We start from the raw sequence: 13,434 nt of genomic DNA on the forward strand, positions 1-13,434 counted from the left end.
TGTATGTTTTGGACCAGTAGCTTTTTCTGCTTTACATTATCTTTGACAGTTGAGTCAATGATTTCTATGGAATCTTCTGCTCCCGAGATTCTCTCTTCCATCTCTTGTATTCTGTTGGTGAAGCTCGTATCTACAGCTCCTTGTCTCTTCTTTTGGTTTTCTATATCCAGGGTTGTTTCCATGTGTTCTTTCTTGATTGCTTCTATTTCCATTTTTAATTCCTTCAACTGTTTGATTGTGTTTTCCTGGAATTCTTTCAGGGATTTTTGTGTCTCCTCTCTATGGGTTTCTACTTGTTTATTTATGTTTTCCTGGAATTCTTTCAGGCATTTTTGCGATTCCTCTCTGTAGGCTTCTACTTGTTCTCTAAGGGAGTTCTTTATGTCTTTCTTGAAGTCCTCCAGCATCATGATCAAATATGATTTTGAAACTAGATCTTGCTTTTCTGGTGTGTTTGGATATTCCATGTTTATTTTTGTGGGAGAATTGGGCTCTGATGATGCCATGTAGTCTTGGTTTCTGTTGCTTGGGTTCCTGCGCTTGCCTCTCGCCATCAGATTATCTCTAGTGTTACTTTGTTCTGCTATTTCTGACAGTGGCTAGACTGTCCTATAAGCCTGTGTGTCAGAAGTGCTGTAGACCTGTTTTCCTGTTTTCTTTCAGCCAGTTATGGGGACAGAGTGTTCTGCTTTCGGGCATGTAGTTTTTCCTATCTACACGTCTTCAGCTGTTCCTGTGGGCCTGTGTCTGGAGTTCACCAGGCAGGTTTCTTGCAGGGGAAAAGTTGGTCCTACCTGTGGTTCCAAGGCTCAAGTTTGCTCGTGGGGTACTGCCTAAGTCCTCTCCGTGGCGGCAGCAACCGGGAAGATCTGCGCCGCTCTTTCCGGGAGCCTCCGTGCACCAGGGTTCCAGATGGCATTTGGTGTTTTCCTCTGGCGTCTGGATGTGCGCAGAGTGCAGTCTCTTCTGGTTTCCCAGGCGTGTCTGCCTCTCTGAAGGTTTAGCTCTCCCTCCCACGGGATTTGGGTGCAGAGAACTGTTTATCGGGTCTGTTTCCTTCAGGTTCCGGTGGTGTCTCAGGCGTAGGGGTCCTGCCGCTCCTGGGCCCTCCCCTGTGGTTCCAAGGCTCAAGTTTGCTCGTGGGTACTGCCTAAGTCCTCTCCGCGGCGGCAGCAACCAGGAAGATCTGCGCCGCTCTTTCTGGGAGCCTCCGTGCACCAGGGTTCCAGATGGCGTTTCGTGATGAGATTTCAAACAGTTCAATTTTTGGAAGCATTGAGACAACAGAAGAGTTTTAGATTTTCCTTCCTTCTTTCTCTCATTCTTTTATTCCTTTCTTCTTTCTCTCCTTTTTCGTTCTTTCCTACCTTCCTTTCTCAGACCCTAGCTTCCATGGCTCTGGCCAGCCTAGGACTTATATGTAGACAATGCCAACCTGAGTCAGCAGTCTGTCTCCCACTGCCCCCCAAGTGCTGGAAGTAAGGGCATGTGCCACCATGCCTGGCTTAGTTTTTATTCTGGTATTCAACTTGGATTATGGATTAAAATATACTTTATAGATAATTTTAGCTTTAACCCTTATTTCATGTACTCTTAATAGGAGTCATCTTTATTATTATTTAAAGCATTAATTGAAAGTATGTATTTTACTAGAGCATTTTATTTTTTGCAGGTCAGCCTGGTGACAGAGATGATGTTGATGATCTTAAAAGTCAGCTAAGGCAGGCTGAAGAACAGGTCAATGACTTGAAGGAGAGACTCAAGACAAGTGCTAGTAACGTAGAGCAGTATAGAGCCATGGTGACCAGCTTAGAAGACTCCCTGAACAAGGAGAAACAGGTATGTACAATTCACACTGTTCTTCATTAAGAACTTACTCATATATAAAGCCTGTGCTATGTACGGATTGGGCTGACACCATTGCTCTTACTTTTGGGAAGTTCTTGAGTCTAATAAATAAATCAAAACAAAAGCCACACAATTTAGGAAGCACAGAATAGGTAGAGATCAGACATTGGGAGGATGAGTTTGAGTTATCTGCGGCATGCGCACGGCTGCACATAACAGTTGACAATTGGGTATATTTGAATAGAGGCATGTGGGTCATCAAAGATAGTAGAAGGCAGTCAAGCCTGAGTCAAGAGAGAGTCTTCAGGTAAGTATGTCAGATTATTTCTGTGTGCTTACATGGAACCGTTGGTTCTTAATGTGTCATAGTTAGGAAATTCTCTTCAAAGAGTAGTAGATAGTACAACAAGGAGGCCACCATTTTTTTAAAATCCTGTTGTGATTGGCATCAATCCATATCAATATGTGAGGAACACACCTTTTAGTGATAGACTAAGTAGATTTGGGCACATGGCCCTGAGGATGGAAGGGGAAATAAAAGACTCCATTTTCAATATGAAAAACCCAGGTTAAAAGAGAAGCTATTAGGCTTCTACATTTATGTGGTTATATCTGCTTGGCTGACCAGCATTTTAGGGAATCTTGTTTAGGGAAACAAGTAGCAACTTTAGTTTGGTTCCAGTTTAGTTTACATTGGAAAAAGCATTGCCTATCATTTGTACTTTTGTTTCTGGCTGCTTGTGATGAAGGTGACTGAGGAGGTACATAAGAACATTGAAGTGCGTTTGAAAGAGTCAGCAGAGTTTCAGACACAGTTGGAGAAAAAGCTGATGGAAGTAGAGAAGGAGAAGCAAGAACTTCAGGATGACAAGAGGAAAGCCATCGAAAGCATGGAACAGCAAGTGAGTTCACTAGGATGCGTAGTAGCTTACTGTCTTAAGAATTTGAGTTCCCTTCATTAGTGCATAAGTTATACTTTGATTTATCTCATCAGAAATGTGCTTGAATGCATACCCATGAATTTTAATCTTATGTTTCACTTAATTCTATGCACCTGTTTAAATTTCCTTTTGAAAAATATAGACCACTTGACAAAACTGCTTATTAGTGCTACATTTTAGAAGCTCTGCCTGGGATTTTGCAAATAGTAGGCAGAGGATGTAGATGAGTAGAAACTGTAGATTACATCAGACTGAAGCTGTATTCAGTTCAGTTAAGTGGATTGTTTAATGTCTGTCTTAAGTATTTTCCCAGTTTGTAATTAACTGTGGCTTACTCTTGTTTAGTTAACTGAATTGAAGAAAACACTGTCTAGTGTTCAGAGTGAAGTACAAGAAGCTCTTCAGAGAGCAAGCACAGCTTTAAGTAATGAACAGCAAGCCAGGCGTGACTGTCAGGAACAAGTAAGTACTCTTCTCACAGTTTCTATGCAGTGAGTTTTAAGCTTGCTTGGATTCCAGCTCCCAGACATGTAAACCCCAGTGCTGTGGAAAGTGGAAGATTGCTAAGGTTGCTAGGGTTACACCCAGAAAGGTGCAGTGAAAGACCCTGTCTGGAAAGAAATAAGGTGGAGGGCTCTAAAGTAGGACACCTAAAGTTTTTTGGCCTTCACACATGAGTGTACACCACATGTACATACCCAGAAATTGTGTGTGTGTGTGTGTGTGTGTGTGTGCGTGTGTGTGTGTAAAAGTATTATTTATGGATTTTAATCTTTGTCAATGGGGAATTGTTAATTGTAGGCTAAAATAGCGGTGGAAGCTCAGAATAAGTATGAGCGAGAATTGATGCTACATGCTGCTGATGTCGAAGCTCTGCAAGCTGCCAAGGAACAGGTTTCAAAAATGGCATCAGTCCGTCAGCATTTGGAAGAAACAACTCAGAAAGCAGAATCACAGTTGTTGGAATGTAAAGCTTCTTGGGAAGAAAGAGAGAGAGTGTTGAAGGTAATGTTGTAGGCTGCAGTAGAATGTTTTGGAGAAATGAAAAGAGTTTTTGTGTTTGTTTTTTCCTGTACATTTGGGAAACTATTATAGCGGATCCTTGGCTTATAGGATGAAGTTTCCAAGAGTGTGTCTCGCTGTGAAGATCTAGAGAAACAAAACAGACTACTTCATGATCAGATCGAAAAGTTAAGTGACAAGGTGGTCACCTCTATGAAGGAGGTTGTGCAATCACCATTAAATATATCTCTCAATGAAGAAGGAAAATCTCAAGAACAAATTTTAGAAATTCTTAGGTAAGTCAACTACATTCTTATGTAGAATCAACAATAAGAAAGGCACAAACACAGCACTATACAACTCATTTGGTCTCAATTGGCCAAGGAACCTAGTGCTCATTGTTGATACTTAAATACAGTAAATCAGTGGTTTTAAGGTTGAATCTGATAGAACTAGAGCTGATTTTTTTTCTGAGAAACTAAAGACCAGCTATGTGTGGTGATACAGGACACATCTGTAATCCTGGCACCCAGAAGGTCCAGGTGGGAACTGGCCATTCCAGGACAGCCTGGGCTACATAACAAGATCCCATTTCAAGAGAGGAAAGGAAAACTGGATGTCTCATAAATCACTTTAAAGATATATTCTTTTTCTCACTAATCCCAGCTGCTTCTCCCTCCCAGGTGTTAGGAATGATTATGGGTGTGTCATTGCACACAACCTAAAGATAGTTTACCTTTAATTGTTCATTTATATATTATTGAGTGTTTGAGTGTGCGCGTGTTGTGCACAGGTGCCTTTACTTCCTTAGCTGGTTTTTTTTTTTTTTGTTTTTTTGTTTTTTTGGTTCTTTTTTTCGGAGCTGGGGACCGAACCCAGGGCCTTGCGCTTCCTAGGTAAGCGCTCTACCACTGAGCTAAATCCCCAGCCCCTCCTTAGCTGTTTTGCAGGCCCAGAATTATGTTTCTAATGCTACTATCTAAGCCAATGTGCCATTGAAATATGGAAGTGATACTAAAGTGATGGATGCATTTTGTCATCTTGATAGTCCCCCAAGTTTTAAAACACTTTTAGTTTTCTAAAATTTTAACATGTCTTTTTGTAGATTTATTCGACGAGAAAAAGAAATTGCTGAAACTAGGTTTGAGGTGGCTCAGGTTGAAAGTCTGCGATATCGACAAAGAGTTGAACTTCTGGAACGGGAGTTGCAGGAACTGCAGGATAGCCTGAACGCAGAAAGGGAAAAGGTGCAGGTATGTATTTATACCATGCTTAAAGAAGGAAAGCTCACGTGTTTCCACCATGCTACATTAATGTGAGCACTCCTAAACTTGTAAATTTACATCTACCCAGTGTGCCTGATTGTGGTGAGTAGAGGCTCTGTATGCTGTACCTTGCTCAACTTCCCTGATCTTAGTCTCCCTATCTGTACCGTGTAGATGAGAGGATTGAGAGTGTGCACACGAATCATCTAGACAGTAGTGTACAACAGATAAAATTCCAACTTTCTAATCTTTTGCAGCTGCTATGTATAAATACTTTGAGAGCCATTCTAAAATAAAATTCTAGAGTCTTTCTAGAATAGCTTGAAACTACTAAAGAATATTTTTTTCATCAAATGAGCAAAAAGAAAACAAGTGAAAAGTAACAAGTAGAGAAAGGAAATGAGGTCCTTTGTGAGATTTCTGTAGTGAGCTCACCATTGTAGTTCATAGCCCCGGTGGCTCACAACTCCCTGCTGGGTTCATGAGTTCACTCACCGAACCAAGCGCTAAGAGACTTCTGAGCAGGAGGTGTGGAAATGGGGACGAGCCAAGAATCAAAATAACAGTCCTTTAGAGCTCATACCACAGAACAAGGAAGAATACAGACACATGCCTGTGTTCCGTGCTGTTCCTTCTCTGTTGGCAGCATTCGTAGTCCTTTATCTTAAAGACTCTTACATTTATTTAAACTCGTATGACCTTAACGAATGTCTCAGAAAAACAACCCGCAAGCTTTCAGAGTCTCAGATAAACTTGAGATTTAAATTCTCTTTACTTTTTTATTGGGTAGATTAGAACTTTTAGGACAAAGGCATGTCTAAATGCTGGTTGTTACTCTATGTGTTTGTGACTGTTTCAGGTAACTGCAAAAACAATGGCTCAACATGAAGAACTGATGAAGAAAACCGAAACAATGAATGTAGTTATGGAGACCAATAAGATGCTAAGGGAGGAAAAGGAAAGGCTCGAACAGAACCTACAACAAATGCAAGCCAAGGTGTGTGTGCCTTAGCAGCTGAGAGTGGAAGCTCTTGTTATTTGTAAAGACACAGATGAACTTACCATTCATTATAAAAAATACTTGGGGCTCTTTTCAGGTGAGGAAACTGGAATTGGACATTTTACCCTTACAAGAAGCCAATGCTGAGCTGAGTGAGAAAAGTGGCATGCTCCAGGCAGAAAAGAAGCTACTAGAAGAGGATGTCAAACGTTGGAAAGCGCGGAACCAGGTAAGGACAGTTAGCCATTTACTAACACAGAAATTATTATCAGTAATGTAAGAGTTAGAGATGTAAAAATAGTTGGGAAACCAGTGAAAATTGCATTTACCATTAGAAGACACAATACATTACACACACACAAGTATATGGCATGTTAGAGCCCATTTTTTAAAAATTACTTAAATTTTCTATATTGTTTAAAGTTCTTGTCATTCTTTTTTTTTTTAAGATTTATTTATTTTATTTATATGAGTACACTGTAGCTGTCTAAAGATACACTAGAAGAGGGCATCAGATCTCATTACAGATGGTTGTGAGCCACCATGTGGTTGCTGGGAATTGAACTTAGGACCTCTGGAAGAACAGTCAGTGCCCTTAACTGCTAAGCCATCTCTCCAACCCCAAATTCATATCATTCTAAGTAGCTAAGTATTAGTTTTAGTTCTAAAATACATTTATGTGTGAAAATACATGTATATCTTATTGCAGCACGTTCAGAAAACATGTTCACCGGGCCTTTGCAGATGAGACCATATAGCATAGAGCATTTAGTGAGAAGTCTGCCTTGATGATACTAGCGTGTTACCTAGCATATGACTTGCATGTGAGTTTCTTAACTTCACTAGATTAGTTTTCCTCATTTGCAGAATATGGTTATTAAAGCAGTGTTTGGGTGACAAAAATTAAACTCAGTTTCTCTGATACCTAGAAATGCTGTAGAATAAAGAAACATTTTAGAATTTCAGAGCACTTTTATTCTTCATTTTGTTCTTTGTAGACACAGAGAAAAGTCCTCAAAGGAAGTTAAGCTAAGCAGACCTACAAGCACTTTGTTATTTTGGCCTGACTTTCATGATTAATGGAATAAGTTTCATTTAGAATGATCTCACGTGTTTAGACTATAAAACATTATTTTTCTTAATAAATGTTACTTCAGTGAAATTAAATCCGTTATAGCTAGTCCAGAACTGAACTTAGTCTTCAGAACGAACAAAACAGACAGTGAGAACTAATGTTCACAAATTGACTTCTGACTTCCACATGTGTTTCATGGCATGTACCCCCCCACACACATACACACACACTCACAATAACATACTAAATGTTAAAAGAAAAAAGAGGAACTTAAGATTCATTGAAGTTCATTCACAGCTCTGAAAAAAATGATAAACAATAAAATTTGATGTTTTCTAGCTCATCTATCTTGGCTGGCTTTTGCTATCCTATTTAAAGCTTCAAACATACTGTTTTGATACTTCCTACTCTGTATGCAAGACAGTTAATTTGAAAAAACTATAGAGTTTTGACCACTTTATTATAGCGCTTTGTGTTTATAGAACCTGACAGAGTATGCACTTCTATTATTCTAGCATCTAATAAATCAGCAGAAAGATCCAGATACAGAAGAATATCGAAAGTTGCTTTCTGAAAAGGAAATTCACACTAAGAGAATTCAGCAGCTAAATGAAGAAGTTGGAAGACTTAAGGCTGAAATTGCAAGGTATTAGGAATAAAAGATTTAAAATATATGCAATGCGCACGTTTTTTTCCATGAGACAAGAGTGCTCACCATGTAGCCCAGACTGTCCTGAGTTGATTCTGTGTATAACCCAGGGTGGGCTGGAACTGAGTGTTCCCCTCCCAAGTGCTGAGATTGTAGGTGTGTACCATAAAGGCTTAAAGGAAAATCTAAGTCTATTTCTGCTCTTTCTATGATCCTGATGTGTTCCTGTTTAATAGGAAGTGGTAAAGTCCTTGTCTGTGGCTCTTTGCGTCTTTTCCCTTTGAGTCAGGAAACAAAACATTTAATTCTTTGTGTCCATGTATCAGTTTTTTTCTCAAGTATTTAAAAGCTACATGTTGTAACTCTAAAGCTCATTTCTTTTCTAACAGTTAATAGTCAATAACGTACAATTTCTGTTTTTGTCTTTCTGTTAATAGCCCTTTTATGTAAATCTATAAAGCTTTTTATTGGTTTTTAATTATGCTTATCCTGTGTCTTACAGAACACTTTATAGCTTAAAAAATCTCTGTCATATATTTTTTCTTTATTCTAAACAATATTTTGGCATGCTCAGTAAGAGATATTCTATTTCTTTTAAAAAATAAACTAAAATTCAAAAAACTTGAGTTCATACTTGAAATTAGCTACTGCTCTTCTTTTAGGTTTTGTCTTACTATGAAAGTTCAGTTCATGACATCATGCACAGGAGGGCAAACTGCATTAAGCATCAACAGATATGCATCAGGAAGGACATGTGACGGAAACCGTCTAGGCTTTAAGCCCCAGCTGACAAAGTTCCTCTGCCCCTTATGAGAAACTTGGATAATATCTGACCTACAGAGAACCCTTGGTCACACAGGTCTAGTGACATCACTTGAGGACTTTGTAACATTGTTACTTGAATACTTAGTACTACAGTGTTTCTTAACTTCAGAACAGGTATTAGACCTGTGTAATAAAGTCCAATAAAAGGCCAAAATCATAAAGTACATTTCTTTGAGGTGAAAGTATTTTTAATTAGAAAGCTAGTATTAATGCAGTACAATGTAAACTTTTAAGCTGAAAATTTGCAAAACATTGTGTATTTTGTTCTTTTAAGAAACCTCTTCTCATTTTTTTTCAAAGATCAAATGCATCCTTGACTAACAACCAGAATTTAATCCAGAGTCTAAAGGAAGATTTAAGTAAAGTAAGAACTGAAAAGGAAAGCATTCAGAAAGATTTAGATGCCAAAATAATTGATATACAGGAAAAAGTGAAAACAATCACTCAAGTCAAGAAGATCGGACGCAGGTACAAGACTCAGTTTGAAGAACTTAAAGCACAGCAGAAGGTACGCTGAGGAAATGTGGTCCTCACCCCTAATTTTGACTATTAATGGCTTTTAGTCTAAACTCATAAAAGTACAGTGAGATATTTTTTGGTTTCAAGTTACTACTAACTTTTGGGGGGCGGGAGGGGTGGGCGTAGAGTGTTTTTCTGTGTAGGGAAGACTGGCCTGAAACAGCCTGCTGTTGCCTCCCAAGTGCTGGGATTAAAGAGCCTACCATGCCTGGCCTTTTCATATTTCTACTACTGTTTCTTTGCAAAGCTGAGGTCGGAACTGTATTACGTTCTCTTGCTCTTGTGACCCAGTATCATTGTATTTAGGGGATTCAGTCCATCACTGCTGGGAAGGCATGACTTTTGAGAGTGTGGCAGGAACGTGGGAACATGCTCCTGCATGAAGTAGAGAAGGGGGAGTTCCAGCCCATGTGGCTTTCCTCCTTTTTCCTTTCTTATTTAGCTCATGGTGTTCCCTCGGTTATTAATTCTTTCTGAGAAGCCCTCACAGATTGACCCTAGGTGGGCATACAGTGTCTCACTCAGGTGTTGTTACCATATCCAGCTGACAGTCCAGAATTCACCGTCATGGTGGCTCATTGTTAATTAAAGTTAAGGATATGAACAAAGTGATATGTTTTTACAACTAATAGTTTTTATATCATTTTAAATAAGTTGTGTATGATAACTATCAACACTGTTTAATCCTTTTGTATTTGTTAGCACTTTAGTGTGTTTTTCTTGTCATTTACGAATGCTATCCTGTCACTCATTTCCGTCTGAATCCTGAGGGGTGTGTTCTGTGTCAGTGCATTTACAAAGTGCCATCTCTGATGTCTGTTTGTGTGGCTAACCATAACTCATTTCCTCATTCTCAACACTGAGACTGTTTTGTGGAAATTCACTTTTGAGTGCTCTTACATGTAGGATTGTCTCTACTTACAGCAGTAAATAAAAATTTGTTGTTACTACACCATCGTAGGCCATGGAGACTTCCACTCAGTCTTCAGGAGACCATCAGGAACAGCACATCTCTGTCCAGGAAATGCAAGAGCTCAAAGATAACCTCAGCCAATCTGAAACAAAGACAAAGTCACTTGAGGGTCAAGTAGAGAATCTGCAGAAGGTATGATTCTGAGGGCTGTGGAAGGTGAATGTTCTAACTCTCCCTGTACGCCTCAGGTAGTAGGTTTAAACACTGACACTCCGTTTCCTGTAGAGCTTACACAAGTGTTCCAATACTTTATAAAATACTTACTTGAACTGGTTTGGTTGAGTTACATGATACTTCTTTTCCTTAAAGACCTTATCTGAAAAAGAGACAGAAGCAAGAAGCCTCCAGGAGCAGACAGCGCAGCTTCAGTCTGAGCTGTCCCGCCTCCGCCAGGAACTCCAGGATAAAACCACAAAGGAGGAGCAGCTCCGACAGCAAATGAATGAAAAGGATGAGAAAACATGGAAGGCCATTACAGTGGCCAGATCAAAAATTGCACACCTATCTGGTAATTTTGTGTTTATTCCACAACTTAAACTGTACAGTGAAACCTGGTTAGGCAATACACACTTAAAATTAAACGTGAAAGAGAAGGCAGTATTCTAAATGTATGTGTTTGGACTTGTTATGTTTATTTAGGACAGAGAAGTTTTTGGTGTTTCAGTTTATATGTATAATTTCTTGCCTGCATAAATATATATTAAAAATTTTAAATTAATATGAATTAACTTTAGCAGGAGCTTGTTTATATATGAATATTATTCATCACTAGGAATTATAAAACATTCACATCACATAATTTATATAGTATATATAAAAAAATAGACGAGTGAAGCCAGGTGCAGCGCTGCACACCTTTAATCATATATAGGTGTTGGGAATCAAATCTGTAACCTCAGAAAATGAAATCTCAAATGATGATGTGTTTGCTTTGCTTATAAAGAACACTGGTAATTAGCTTGGAGTACTGTTCCCCTGTTTTGGACATACGGAACGGTTCTACCTGTGACATTCTTTTATGTCCAGATTGCTGTCTACCTGCTCTGCAAATAGCACAGCACGTTTTCGTAGCAGTCTGAGGATTTTTCTTTACTTTTGGTGGCGTACTCCAGGAGAGGAGTATGTCACAGTCATGAGCTTCCCAGTTAAGCAGCAGCTCGCTCTGCTGTTACTGTCTGTTTATTTTTCACACTTTCTCACATTATTTCACAGCACTTCAAAAAAAAATACTTTTTTTTTTTTTTTTTTTGGTGGGGATTGCTTTGAGACCAATTGTCTCTCTGTGTAACAGCCTTGATTGTCCTGGAAATTGCTTTGAGGACCAGGCTGGCCTCCAACTCACAGAGACCTGCCTGCCTAAGACGCCTGAGTATTGGGATAAAGGTATGCAGCGCTACTCCTGGCTTCACTCGTCTATTTTTTTTAATATTTACTATATAAATTATATGATGTGAATGTTTTCTAATTCCTAGTGATGAATAATATTCATATATAAACAAGCTCCTGTTAAAGTTAATTCATATTAATTTGAATTTTTTAGGATAATTTATATATGTCTTATGCTGGAGTAAGTAATAAACATAGATATGTTTAGAGATTTGCTAATTGAGATATAGGTAGTGAGTGTATCAAAACATACAGCATAGGGCAAAATCTTATCCTAACTGTATTTCATTTAAGTGCATACTGTTTCTGATATGTGATTGTAGTTATGCTTGTTTTAGGTGTGAAAGATCAGTTAACTAAAGAAAATGAAGAGCTTAAACAAAGGAATGGAGCTTTAGATCAGCAGAAAGATGAACTCGATGTCCGAATGACTGCTCTGAAGTCCCAGTATGAAGGTCGCATCAGTCGCTTAGAGAGAGAGCTCAGAGAGCATCAAGAGAGACACCTTGAGCAGAGAGATGAACCTCAGGAACCCACTAATAAGGTGACTAGCTGGTGTGCTTATGTGACAAACCACATGCACATGTTTCATTTGAAAATGCCTGGTTACTTAGGAGTCTGTTCGAATTTGGACTAAAATTTCAAGTATACAGAGAGTTGATAATAAATAGTTGGACATTTTTGTTCAGTGGACTTTTCGGTATGGTAAACACAGAAGTTAATGCATTTCCTCTTTATAGGCTCCAGAACAGCAGAGACAAATCACACTGAAAACCACTCCAGCTTCTGGTGAAAGAGGAATGTGAGTTTTAGTTCTTTTATAGTCTGCCTTTAAAGTTCCAAAAAACTTGTGTAATGTAGTTTTTAAATCTAGTTTTCAGTATGCTTTCATTCCTATGTCTAAAGCTTTAGTGACCAGAAACACCTTGTGACTTAGTTTGTGATTGGTCTATAAGATAAGCTCCTCCTCACTCCTCGCCATGTTCATGACAGCTATGAAAGTCTAGGCTGGGGTTGGAGAGATGACAGCTCTCCAGGTCAGAGCACTGGCTGCATGTCATTCCCAGCACCTACATATCATCTCACAACCATCCAGAAGGCCCAGTTCCAGAGGATCCAACCCGCTCTGGTCCCTCTGGGCACCAGGCACACCCGTGATGCCTAGACATTCATGCAGACAAACATCCATACACGTAAGTCAGGAAACACTTTAAAACTTAAGGTGTGCGTTGAAACAGTAACTCAGCATTTAGTGCTTTTTCTATATTGGCAGATTATACCACTCTGGGGCACACCTTACACTTTCTAGTGCTTAAATTCAAAACCTTTTTTTAGCAAAGGGTTTAGGATTCCATGGCTAAAAAATAGAAAGCTATATTCATTGTCTCTAAAACTGCCTGTTTAAATCTACAGATATATCCAGAATAGAGTTCAGAAAAAGAGTAAGGTTTGGACTGTGGGTAATACATACTGAACAGTCACCCTAAAAAGGGCATGTCTTGGCTTTTCATGGGATACATAGATTTTACAAGGGCTCATCAGTGTAATGCTCACTGGGTTATTGGATTTTTTTTTTTTTTCCAATTAAGTGCCAGTACATCAGACCCACCAACAGCCAATATCAAGCCAACTCCTGTTGTTTCTACTCCAAGTAAAGTGACAGCTGCAGCTATGGCTGGGAATAAGTCGACACCCAGGGCAAGTATCCGCCCAATGGTTACACCTGCAACTGTCACAAACCCAACCACTACCCCAACAGCAACCGTAATGCCTACTACACAGGTGGAGTCACAGGAAGGTGAGTGAAATAACACATCTGACTGGACTGACTGCTCATAGAGAGGATAAGAGTAGCTGTAAGAGGGGCCGGGGATTTAGCTCAGTGGTAGAGCGCTTACCTAGGAAGCGCAAGGCCCTGGGTTCGGTCCCCAGCTCCGAAAAAAAGAACCAA

General features: G+C 39.3%; 1 protein-coding gene across 2 annotated transcripts in view; it reads left to right on the forward strand.

The window, feature by feature from the left end:
* Tpr (translocated promoter region, nuclear basket protein) overlaps positions 1–13,434 on the forward strand; it is a 63,186-nt gene that overhangs the window by 33,374 nt on the left and 16,378 nt on the right. For both annotated transcript variants that reach the window (NM_001107185.1, XM_017598809.3), the window contains exons 23-37: positions 1,673–1,839; positions 2,598–2,750; positions 3,135–3,251; positions 3,591–3,794; positions 3,903–4,087; positions 4,897–5,044; positions 5,916–6,053; positions 6,154–6,285; positions 7,647–7,777; positions 8,906–9,113; positions 10,086–10,229; positions 10,407–10,605; positions 11,822–12,027; positions 12,224–12,285; positions 13,073–13,281. In NM_001107185.1, coding sequence (NP_001100655.2) covers positions 1,673–1,839; positions 2,598–2,750; positions 3,135–3,251; positions 3,591–3,794; positions 3,903–4,087; positions 4,897–5,044; positions 5,916–6,053; positions 6,154–6,285; positions 7,647–7,777; positions 8,906–9,113; positions 10,086–10,229; positions 10,407–10,605; positions 11,822–12,027; positions 12,224–12,285; positions 13,073–13,281 — 2,403 coding nt within the window. The remainder of the gene's footprint in view (positions 1–1,672; positions 1,840–2,597; positions 2,751–3,134; positions 3,252–3,590; positions 3,795–3,902; positions 4,088–4,896; positions 5,045–5,915; positions 6,054–6,153; positions 6,286–7,646; positions 7,778–8,905; positions 9,114–10,085; positions 10,230–10,406; positions 10,606–11,821; positions 12,028–12,223; positions 12,286–13,072; positions 13,282–13,434) is intronic.

Source organism: Rattus norvegicus, chromosome 13 (genome assembly GCF_036323735.1).
Source record: "Rattus norvegicus strain BN/NHsdMcwi chromosome 13, GRCr8, whole genome shotgun sequence".
In the NCBI taxonomy this organism is placed as follows: domain Eukaryota; kingdom Metazoa; phylum Chordata; class Mammalia; order Rodentia; family Muridae; genus Rattus; species Rattus norvegicus.